Genomic DNA, 12443 nt, shown 5'->3' on the forward strand with positions numbered 1-12443 from the left:
CTTTCTTTCTTTCTTTCTTTCTTTCTTTCTTTCTTTCTTTCTTTCTTTCTTTCTTTCTTTCTTTCTTTCTTTCTTTCTTTCTTTCTTTCTTTCTTTCTCTCCCTTTCCTTTCCTTTCCTTTCCTTCTTGTTCTTCTCATCTCTTCTCTCTTTTGTTTTCTTTTCTTTTCTTTCAGGCAAGTTTATTTTAAAAAGTAGGCTGGGCATGGTAGCTCATGCCTGTAATCCCAGCACTTTGGGAGGCCAAGGTGGACAGATCATGAGGTCAAGAGATCAAGCCATTCTGGCCAACATGGTGAAACCCCATCTCTACTAAAAATACAAAAATTAGCCGGGTGTGGTGGCATGTGCCTGTAGTCTCAGCTACTCAGGAGGCTGAAGCAGGAGAGTCACTGGAACCCGGGAGGCGGAGGTTGCAGTGAGCTGAGAATGCATCACCTCACTCCAGCCTGGGGACAGAGCTAGAGTCCGTCTCAAAACAAAAACAAAAACAAACAAACAAAAAAATAAAGGAATAAGGAATGGCTGCTCCATAGGCAGAGCAAGCCCCAAGGGCTTCTGGTTGCCCATTTTTATGGTTATTTCTTGATTTTATGCTAAATAAGGGGTGGATTATTCATGAGTTTTCCAGGAATGGGGTGGACAATTCTCAGAACTGAAGGTTCCTCCCCTTTTTAGACCACATAGGATAACTTCCTGACATTGCCATGGCATTTGTAAACTGTCATGGCGCTGAGACCAGCAGTTTGAGACCAGTCTGGGCAACATGATGAGGCCCTGTCTTCTACAAAAATTAAAAAGGCAGTTTAACTGTTGTAGTATGTGTGGTAGTGATGCAAGCAACACAAGCTCTTGGCTTTCACATTGGGCCTTCTTTACATTGCAGCAACTCTGGCTCTTTGATACTTCTTGTGACCCTCACAACCTACCCAGTAAATATACAGTGGTGTTTTTAGGTTTGGAGAATCCTTTCCTACCTTTAAATACATTAATGCTAGCCATTTTTAATAACCATTCCTACTGTAATAGTAAAATATTTTCTACATAGATAAAGAGAAAAAATGGACACATTTATACCTTGACCTCTCAGCATCAAGTGCTCCTCCCACCTTTGCCTCCCAAGTAGCTGGGACTATAGGCATGTACCACCATGCCTAGGTTATTTATTTATTTATTCATTATTATTATTTTTTGAGATGGAGTCTCACTCTGTCGCCCAGGTTGGAGTTAAGTGGCGTAGTCTTAGCTCACTGCAAACTCCGACTCCCAGATTCAGGTGATTCTCATGCCTTAGCCTCCCTAGTAGCTGGGACTGCAGGTGTGTGCCACCACACCTAATTTTTTTTTTTGTATTTTTAGTTGAGATGGGGTTTTGCCATGACCAGGCTGGTCTCGAACTCCTGATCTCAGGCAGTCTGCCCACCTCGGCCTCCCAAAGTGCTAGAATTACAGATGTGAACCACCATGCTCGGCCTATTTTATGTATTTTATATAGACAGGGGAGCCTCACTATGTTGCCGAGGCTGGTCTCGAACTCCTGGGCTTAAGTGATCCTCCCACCTCAGCCTCCTGAAGCACTGTGGTTACAGGTATGAGCTGCTGCACCTGGCCACTTTTATTTTCTTTTAGTTTTTGATACAGTGGCTTATAAATAAATGAGTTATCAAAAATTAGCAGTAGTTGCTTTTCAGTGTTTGATTTGAGAAGGAGCAAAGTATACTCGAATGGACTCTCATTTAACAGACTGAATTATTGTATCCTGTAGGAAAAAACCTGAGGACACTACAAAGGAATTGTGTTGTTTTTAAAGAGGGAAGCACCTTTTCTGGTTTCCAAATATTTAATTAAAATAAGTGCTTTTGAAAAACATAGATGCAGTATAAAAAGAGAGACAGGGAACCTGCTCCTCAGTTCTGCCCCTTCAAAGAATAACTCCTTTTAATGTTTTTGAGAACATCCTTCCAGACTTTTCCGTGCATATTTATATTTTATAGAAATCTCTTCATCTTCTGTATAATGTTCTTAATTTTTTCACTCAACAATATATTACAGACATCTTTCTATTATTTGTGTGTGTTAGTACATGCAAATTTATGTCTTCTTCTCTTGGCTGCTAAATAGTATTCAGTCATCTGAATAAAGCATAATTTATTTAACCAGGCACTTCCTAATGGACATTTAATCTCCCTTCCCAGCTTGCTATGATAATATAACTTGCTAGTGAGATTTCTTGTACGTGCATCCTGATGTACTTTATGTTATTTCCTAAGGATAAGTACTTACAAGTAGACTTATTGGATGTTACATTACACTTTAAAAAATACTGTCTTTAAAAAATAAATAAAAGAATGTATATAAAAATAGAATAAACTCTGTATATGAATTAATAATATTGGACCAAAATGTCAATTTCCCGGTTTTGACAATGTACTGTGGTTATACATGATATTACCAGGGAAAGCTGAGTGTGGCTCTGTTTTTGCCACTTCTTGTGACTCTTTAAGGATTTCAAAATAAAGCATTATTTGTAAATACAAATATTTAATATATAGCCAATACAGGATGGTTCTATCAATTTATACTTCTTCCAAGAGTACATGAAGCTCTTGGCCAGTGGGCCGCCAGAGCTGGAGTCATTAGCAACAGACTAATGACTGTGACTGTCACAAAAGCACCCTATGTGGTCAGGATGGTGGTTATGTACAGGGCTGAAGCAAATAAGTAAATATAAAGAGGAAAATGGGAGTGAGAGAAAGAAGGTATACATAAAGAAAGGAGAAAAGCTAGATAGAACAAAATGTGTTATTGAATTGTAATTGGAGGTATCCCTGTGAGTTTATGGTCTCTAATATATACAGATACAGAAATAGATGTTTGATTTTGACGTAAAGAGATGAGCATCTGTTGGTATATTCACGGCAGTTTCTTCAAAGTTGCATGTGCGTTTTTCTTTGTCTGTTTCTCTGTTGAGGCTACCTTTTACTGATTTGGAAAAAGTCTAAATAGTATAGATTCTAACTGATCATGTGGCACTTTATGCTAAACACTTTTTTTTTTTTTTGAGATGGAGTCTTGCTCTGTTGCGTAGGCTAGAGTACATTGGCGTGATGTTGGCTCACTGCCACCTCCACCTACTGTGTTCAAGTGATTGTCCTGCCTCAGCCTCCCAAGTAGCTGGGACTACAGGTGCGCATCACCATGCCTGGCTAGTTTTTGTATTTTTAGTAGAGATGGGGTTTCACCATGTTGGCCAGGCTGGTCTCAAACTCCTGACCTCAAGTGATCTGCCTGCCTCAGCCTTCCAAAGTGTTGTGATTACAGGTATGAGCCACTGCACCTGGCCTGGTAAACATCTTATGAAATTAATTTGTTGATCTTTTTCTTTATGATTCTGGCATTGGTCATGCTGTATTCCATTTTACTTGCTTATAATTTTGTGACCCAGGAATTTTGGCAGGGCCCGCTGGACAGTTCTTTGCTCCTTAGTGTCTTGGATCACTCGGTCAGCTGCATTTAGCTGCAACTGGGCTGGGCCAGAAGACCCACAAAGACCTCATGCCCAGGTCTCTGTAGGCCTTGGTGCTCCTCCAGGTATCTCCTCTCTCTCTCTCCACATGGTTAGCTGAGCTTACTACTGGGAGGAGGGAGCAGAAGTATGGTGGGAGGGAGGCGTAGGTGGTATGTCAAATCTTAGCCCACTGACAGGAGGAGATTTGAGCTGCCACTTAGCTCCCTGATTGTCTTCCTTTTTCTCATCTGTTTTGCCTTCTCAGGATTCTTTCCTTCCTCAAGAGATTATTATCAAAGTCGAGGGAGAAGACACTGGGTCACTGACCATCCCATCTCAGGTAGGTTGGGCAAGGCCTCTGTCTTTACACTGAGAAACGTGCATGGCTGGGAAGTGAGTAGAAAGTGAGGAAATGGAGATAAGAGTGAACAACTTTTTCAAGAAGTTTGGTTATTGTGTGAAAGGTAGAAGAAAGTGAAAACTTCAAGGACTTTTGAGATTGAGGGTTTTTTCTTTTTAAAGGGATTGAAAAGATTGAATTCAGTTTAAATGATTACAGGAAGGAGTTAGTAGAGGAAAAAAAGTTATTGATCAGGAGACAAGAGAGAAACTTAAAGCAGAGTCCTTGGTTAGCACCAGAGAAATTAATTCAGAACATCTTGAATAAATTAGCTGTATATGAGGAGAAGGATTTATATAGGAACAGTGAGGTTGAGGGAATTATTTGAAAGCTTGATCTTTCACTGTGAAAAATCAGATGAGCATGATGGTGGGAACTGGAATGGAGAGATGTATGACAAGGTAGAGAAGGCTTAAAATAGCAATTTTGTATTATTAGAGGAAACAGGCTGCTCCAGTAAATGTAATAGGATTGCTGGTCAATCTGAAAGATTCATTCAGAGATATTGGCTATTAATTTATAATACTCTATCCTGCTGCTTTTGTGGATTTTTTTCCCTGCAGTGGCAATTTGTAGCCCACTTTCCACAGACAGCAGATTGACATTCAAATTAATTTAGTTTTTGTAATTTGCCAAGTCCACTTCCTGTGGAGTGGACACTCCAAAGGTCAAGGGAATATCTGAAAGAGAATTTAAAAATATCTCAAGTAGAAAGATTAAAAAGAATGATCCATGGACCTTAAATTGAGTAATTAATATGGAAGTGATAAAGAGTCCAGTAAGTAGAAATGACAAGAATATAGGCTGGTAGTGGTAATAGTAGACATTTCAGTAGCGTAATGGCCCTAAACCATCAAGGAACAAGAGTAAAGGGAGACAATTGAGCCAATACAGTGGAGCAATCTGACATTGTAGCGAAACATGGGCAGTTTTGTATTTGTGACTCAAAAGGTGGAGTGTTTTATGATAATTTCAAGGTCTGGGGTGTCCCCCTAAGAGTGAGCTGATGAAGAGCAGCTTCAGGATATGAGACTTGGGTTAGCCATATGAATTGATGACTGAGAACACGGTCTCTGATGTGTGCAAGCTTGAGGTTACATCCCAGCTACTAACCTTAGGCATATGTCTTAATTTCTCTGACTCCCTTGGTCTTCATAAGACAAAAGTAGTACTGCTAATAGTGTTTCCTCACAGGAGCCCTATGAGAATTAAATGAATGATAATCCATGTGACATGTTAGCACAATGCCTGACGCTGTGGTGGTGCTTCATGCAAACTCATTAAAGTCAGTTATTTTTACATTCTCATCAGCTGAGTGTACAAGTGGATGCTATAGACAATGTGAGACAAGACAGTACAAGTTCTTATAGTAGAGGGTAAATCCCAAGTATGAATCTTCAGTGAATGGGGGTGGGGGTGGTGTTCAGGAGGTGGGTAGGACAGAGCTCCAAGAAGTGAGGTAAATGGCTTGAGTTTCAGAGTAACTGGGAGGACATGCACTCCTTCTCTGATGCTGAAATCCCTAGGATCGGAGAGTATGAGCATTCTTAGCCTCTGAGGACTGAGGAGGAGGGAAGTTGTCAGCGGGAAGTGTAAGTCTCCACTAACACAGAGATGTATAGGGCATGTTTGGTGAAGGATATTGAAACTGCAGGCTGGAGGGCAGTGGTGTGATCATGGCTCACTGCAGCCTTGACTTCCCAGGCTCAGGTGATTCTCCAAACCTCAGCCTGCTGAGAGTAGCTGGGACTATAGGCACGCACCAGCACACCAAGCTCAGTTTTTGTGTTTTTAGTAGAGACTGGGTTTCACCATGTTGCCCACGCTGGTCTTGAACTCCTGGGCTGAAATGATCCACCCACCTCGGTCTCCCAAAGTGCTGGGATTATGGGCATGAGCCACCACACCTGGCCTATTTTATTGTTACAAAAGATGAGTTTCAAGGGCACGGTTGAAAGTTTTAGGAAGGAGTTTTCAGGCATGGGGAGTTTGGGACAAGTGAAAAGAATAAAATAAGTAGGATAAAGTCCAGAAAAGCTAGTATCTGCATTGAGGAGCCTTTTCAAATGGGTATGTGGTACAGCTTGTGAGATTCAGGTGAGGGGAGATGAGTTAAATCAATCTGGGTGAGGGTTATTTTAATATATTAGAAGGTTTATTGATACTGTCGATTCACTTACTGAAATAATTTACTAAATATAAATGTAATATCTACTATATATAAACACTATGTTGAGCATTGGAGTTACATTTGCAAGCTGTAAATACCTTGTCTCTGCCTTCATGGATCATGGCCTAGTGACAGAGATGACTATTATGCAAATAGGAAAGTGTGATGATAGAAGTCCGTGGAGCTTTGAGAGTATATAGTTGGGAGTGGAGTCGGGGTGCTAATCTAGTTTAGTATTATCTGTTTGACATTTGAACAAGCTTTATACTAAAGAGACCTATATTAAACAGAAAGGGGGAGTGTTTATTAAAAAGAAGCATGCATTACAGATTGAAAGACAACACCTTAAAGATTAATGTTAAATACAGGTGGCAGTTGGCAAGTTATTTTTTTAATTTCACATTGGGCTAATCATGAAAACATTTGAGGTTTCAGTGGAATTTTTAGGCTCAAACTTAGAAAGAGGCATGTACAGCAGTATTTTGCATGTGTTTTCATGGCATTCAGGACCCTGTATCCTATTCATGAACTGCAGCTCAAGAATACCTAGTCTTTTTAAAGAGCCTTTAGTGGCAAGAGGCATTCAACTTCCCCTTGCCTTTGCTGCTCCTGGATAAAGACAGATCACCCTTAGCAGTTCTTTCTTGGATTAAAATTCCTGCCCAGTTATCTTAAGAACAGGCCCTTTCCTGCTTAGAGGAGGCAGCCTAAGAGACCCCATTTATATGGCAGTAATAACAGCAAATGTCTCCTAAAAGGCTCTGCCATGCAGCTGAATATGGATAGAAACAGAACTGTTATTTGAAGGCTGAGCATTCAGGATAAAGGTCACTTTGACTCTCAGTTAATCTTTCAGGATCCTGAGACCTACTCGTTGTAACAGTACAGGCTAAGCACCCCAATCCAAAAATCTGAAATTGTCCAAAATTTGAAGGTTTTGGAGCCCCGACATGATGCCACAAGTGGAAAATTCTACACCTGACTTCATGTGACCAGTCACAGTCAAAACTTTGTTTCATACACAAAAATTTTTTTAAAATTGCAGACAATTACCTTTAGGCTATATGTTTAAGGTGTATATGAAACATAAATGAATTTGTGTTTAGACTTGGATCCCATCTTCAAGGCATCTCATCATGTAAATGCAAATATTTCAAACTCTGAAATCCAAAATGCTTCCAAAATGCTTCTAGTTGTAATTATTTTGGCTATGGGATACTTATCCTGTAATTGCTGGCCTTTGTTGTTTCATCAGTAAACTCTGCTAGTGACTTTTCATAGATCATCGTAATTATTCATTCAACCCAATGAGTTAGGTGTTATTAGGCCTAATATATAGAAATGGAATAAACTCACCACTAAAAGACAGATTGGGTCAGGTGTGGTGGCTCATCCCTGATCCCTGTAATTCCAGCACTGTAGGAGTCTGAGATGGGAGGATTCCTTGAACATAGGAGTCTGAGACCAGCCTAATCAATATAATGAGGGTCTGTCTCTACAAAAAATTTAAAAATTAGCCAGGCATGGTGGTGCACACCTGTAGTCCCAGCAACTTGGGAGACTAGGTGGGAGGATCACTTGAACCCAGAAGATGGAGGCTGCAGTGGGCCATGATTATGCCACTGTACTCCATCCTGGGCAACAGAGTGAGGCTCTGTCTCAAAAGAAAAAAAAAAAGACAAATTGTTAGATTAGATATATTTTTTAAGCCAGATATATGCCCTTTATAGGTAAGAAAGCCAAGTCTTTTTATCTTCTACATCCAGTGTTCTTCACCTATACATACTGCTTTTCATCGAGGTCCACATTTCATTTTCTGTCTCATGCATTAGCAAAATACAGCCTGTGGCTGTTTGTGTAAATAAAGATCTATTGTAATGTAGCCACACCCATTTGTTTATATATTTTCTGTGGCTAATTTCTTGCTATAGCAGCAGAATTGAGTAGTGTGACAGAGACTGTGTGACTGGCAAAGTGTGATATTTACTATCTGGCCTTTCACAGAAAAAAATTAACCACCCCCGTTTCATTAGTTTCTTGGGAATTTGGAGGAAATTCCTAAGTGGGAATTCTATATTCACCGTGCAAAAGTCAGAATAAGCGTCTTTTTATAAGGCAGACAAGATAAAATAGTTTATATCCGTTCTTATCTGGTGTTCCTCTTTGGAGTTGTAAAAACAGGTCCAGCATCCAAAACCCAAAGAGCTCACCCAGAAGGCACCTGTACATCTTGACTGGAATCTTTTGGGCACTGACAATCTCAGGACAACTCCCAGGTCACCAGATTTTCCTTTTTCCGTCTGTCAGACTTTTCTTCCTCCAGAAACTTTGGAAGGAAACGATGCCCAGCTGAGCAGGAATTTGTGTCCTTTTTTAGGAAGGAGTGAACTTCAAAACTGTGACTGTGGACTTCACACAGGGGGAACAGGGTACTTGGAACCCTTCTCAGAGGACCCTGAACAGAGATGTGATCCTAGAGAACCACAGGGACCTAGTCTCTTGGGGTAAGAATACATTCCTCTTTAATGAAGATCCATATACTGAAATGATTTCACATTCTCATTGATTAAGAACTATGAAATTCAGCAGCCAGAATGATTTTGGCTGCATATAGATTGTGTTTGTGCTTTTTATTCCCCAGTGAAGATTAATTTTAGTTTGTAGGGTAGAAACAGTGCAGATTCTTGAGCTTGAGATTTTTCAGTCTTCATGTTCCTAAAGACCAAAGGCTGGGACCAGATTCTGCAGTAATTTTCTTTTGTTCCCAGTTTGGACACTCAAATTCCTATATATTTCCTTATCAGCTTTTTGAACCAGATACAATCTCCTAGTTTGGAGCAAGGGAAAGAATATAAAAAGAATTTTCCAATACATGTGTTCAAGTGAGAACCAGACACATAGGGGTCATTACAGGTGTAGAAGGTTCATTTGAAAACATCCCCATAGAAGATGCCACATTTTTCTTCATTTCCTACCTCCTGGTGGACTGTGTATGTGACCACTTTTTCCATATATACTCTCTATTGTTTGACTTAGTAGCCACCCAGGCTACTAGGAGCAAACTTCTAGTCTCTTTCAGTTGGAATCACAGAAATTCGTGGGGCTATATTAGCTCCTAAGGTATTTAGGGAACTGGATAATAATGCCCCATTCCTTTTCTTTTGTTCACAAACGTAGTATCCTTGTGTCTCACTGACACAGAGTAGAGTATTTAGCAAGTTTTATGCCTTCAGAAATTCCTAGATATGTAGACACTAATCTCTTAGTGAACACCTGTGTAGCACTAAAGAGTGGAAAAGACTTTATTCTTTACATATTGCAAAATTGGGTTGCAATTCTGTAGGTTCTACGTAGATGATCTTATTTTTGGAGTATGCAGGTATTTGACATCCAGAGTCTTATTTATTCGGACTAAGATTAAACCAAGATTACAATGTTCCATTTTAATGCTCTATTGTAATATTGGGCTGTGGTAGTTCTGTACTTAATGCTTTATCTCACCCTTTTGCTTTTTCAACCTAGGTTATTGGTCAGTATTTGAAAACAAATCCATATATATTTTTCATACTTTCTTGTTAGCTTTATTCCATTTTTCGAGCTCTGATATTTTTTGGCTAAGATATCTTATATTGCTTTCTTTCAGACTTGGCAACTGCAGTTGGAAAAAAAGATCCAACTTCAAAGCAGAGCATTTTTGATGAAGAACTAGCTAATGGAGTGAAGATAGAAAGGCTTACAAGGGATGATCCTTGGTTATCTTCGTGTGAAGAAGTTGGTGATTATAAAGACCAGCTGGAGAAGCAACAGGAAAAACAAGAGATACTTTTGCAGGAAGTGGCATTCACTCAAAGGAAAGCGGTTATTCATGAGGGAGTCTGCAAAAGTGATGAACCTGGGGAAAAGAGTGGTCTGAATTCCGGTCTATTTTCATCCCCAATTATATCCATAAGAAACCATTTTCATAAACATGTATCACATGCTAAAAAATGGCCTCTTAATTCTGCTGTAAACAGTCATCAGAAGATTAATGAGAATGAGACTCTATATGAAAATAACGAATGTGGAAAACCCCCTCAGAGCATTCACCTTATTCAGTTTACAAGAACTCAAACAAAAGACAAATCCTATGGATTTAGTGACAGTATTCAATCTTTTTGCCATGGTACACCCCTACATATACATGAAAAAATTCCTGGAGGAGGAAAAACCTTTGATTTTAAAGAATGTGGGCAAGTTTTGAACCCCAACGTATCCCATAATGAACAACAGAGAATTCCTTTTGAAGAGAGTCAATATAAGTGTAGTAAAACCTCTCAGAGTTCCTCCGTTACTCAAAACATGAGAAATAATTCTGAAGAAAAACCTTTTGAATGTAATCAGTGTGGGAAGTCCTTCAGCTGGAGCTCTCATCTTGTTGCACATCAGAGAACTCATACAGGGGAGAAACCTTATGAATGTAGTGAATGTGGAAAATCCTTCAGCCGGAGCTCACACCTTGTTTCCCATCAGAGAACTCATACTGGAGAGAAGCCTTACAGGTGTAATCAGTGTGGGAAATCCTTTAGCCAGAGTTATGTCCTTGTTGTGCATCAAAGAACTCATACTGGAGAGAAGCCTTACGAATGCAATCAATGTGGAAAGTCATTCAGGCAGAGCTATAAACTTATTGCACATCAAAGAACACATACCGGAGAGAAGCCCTATGAATGTAATCAATGTGGGAAATCATTTATCCAGAGCTATAAACTCATTGCACATCAAAGAATTCATACTGGAGAAAAACCCTATGAATGCAATCAGTGTGGGAAATCCTTCAGTCAAAGTTATAAACTTGTTGCTCATCAGAGAACTCACACAGGAGAAAAACCCTTTGAATGTAATCAGTGTGGGAAATCCTTCAGCTGGAGCTCTCAGCTTGTTGCACATCAAAGAACTCACACTGGAGAAAAACCGTATGAATGTAGTGAATGTGGAAAATCTTTTAACCGCAGTTCTCACCTTGTTATGCATCAGAGAATTCACACTGGGGAAAAACCATATGAATGTAATCAGTGTGGGAAATCCTTCAGCCAGAGTTATGTTCTTGTTGTACATCAGAGAACTCATACTGGAGAAAAGCCCTATGAATGCAGTCAATGTGGGAAGTCCTTCAGACAGAGTTCATGCCTTACTCAACATCAGAGAACTCATACTGGAGAGAAACCGTTTGAATGTAATCAGTGTGGAAAAACATTTAGCTTGAGTGCTCGACTTATTGTGCATCAAAGAACTCACACTGGAGAGAAACCCTTTACATGTATTCAGTGTGGAAAAGCTTTCATTAATAGCTATAAACTTATCAGGCATCAGGCAACTCATACTGAAGAGAAACTCTATGAATGTAACTAGTTTCTAAGCTCGGATTTATTCCCTTTTATTCTTTTAAAAAGTTTATTTTAAGGTAGTACATGTTGTGGGAAGAACTACTATAAAAACAATATGTGTGGGAAAACTTCCAGTCCTCTGTTAATTGTGTGTCTGAAATTTGTTCTGGAAAAGAAAGGGGGAAATCTATGAATGACTTTTCAACCTAGCAATTCCATATACAACATTAAACTTGATTCTTATGACATATTCCTATGAAAATAATAAATATTGGCACTTTTCCTTGCAGAAAGCACTCTGACCTGAATCAGAGAAAATCATATGCCAAAGCCAGCTGCCAATGTGTTAGACCTTTTTCCATAAAGAGTAAATGGAATGCTAACACTAGTGGACTTATTGAGAAGATTGAAAGGTTGCTGTAGTGTTTAGAACTTAGGCCAGAAAACCATATTTTAGTGCTTAATTTTACTACATGATCTTCCAATGAGATAGCTTGTAATCTGTTCCTTACAGCACTTGTTACATGTGAAGATTTTGTAAATTTTAGGAACATGTCTACAATATGTAGTGAAAAATGTGGAAAAATAATATAGAAATAATATTCACTTTTCTATAACCATTATGATAAAATATTTGTGTATGGATTAGAATAGAAAGGGATTATGGATATATCTATTCAGTTTTTTGGTTTATGTTTGGCCTTTTTGGAACGTATGCTGTTGTGCTATGATAAATGATATAACGAGTAAAACTTACTCAAAAACAAAAATGAAATCCAAAGATTTCCTTCTTTGACTATTTGGGAAAGACTAAGCAACCAAATAGCAAAAGGTCCCTCAGAATAATGAGGTTTATATTTGGATTAGCATGAGCAGATTACTATTTAGGACATAGATTCCTAGGAACATTCCTCATTGAAAATAAAATAGATCCCTGGAAATAGGTAACTAGAAATTTTGGCCAGAAATGGTTTCACATGAAGAATTGAGAATGTGTGGGAAC

The 12443-nt window shown here is 39.1% G+C and overlaps 1 protein-coding gene across 4 annotated transcripts in view; it reads left to right on the plus strand.

Moving 5' to 3' along the window:
- ZNF180 (zinc finger protein 180) overlaps nt 1-12202 on the plus strand; it is a 23230-nt gene extending 11028 nt beyond the window's left edge. For 3 of the 4 annotated variants that reach the window (XM_011963041.1, XM_011963043.1, XM_011963044.1), the window contains exons 3-5: nt 3773-3847; nt 8455-8581; nt 9721-12202. In XM_011963041.1, the coding sequence (XP_011818431.1) occupies nt 3773-3847; nt 8455-8581; nt 9721-11465 (1947 nt within the window). In that variant the 3' untranslated portion in view covers nt 11466-12202. The remainder of the gene's footprint in view (nt 1-3772; nt 3848-8454; nt 8582-9720) is intronic. The other variant, XM_011963042.1, reaches the window with a different exon arrangement.
- Nucleotides 12203-12443: the final 241 nt, after the last annotated feature.

Source organism: Colobus angolensis, unplaced genomic scaffold (assembly GCF_000951035.1).
Source record: "Colobus angolensis palliatus isolate OR3802 unplaced genomic scaffold, Cang.pa_1.0 Scaffold60, whole genome shotgun sequence".
NCBI classification, from domain to species: Eukaryota; Metazoa; Chordata; class Mammalia; order Primates; family Cercopithecidae; genus Colobus; species Colobus angolensis.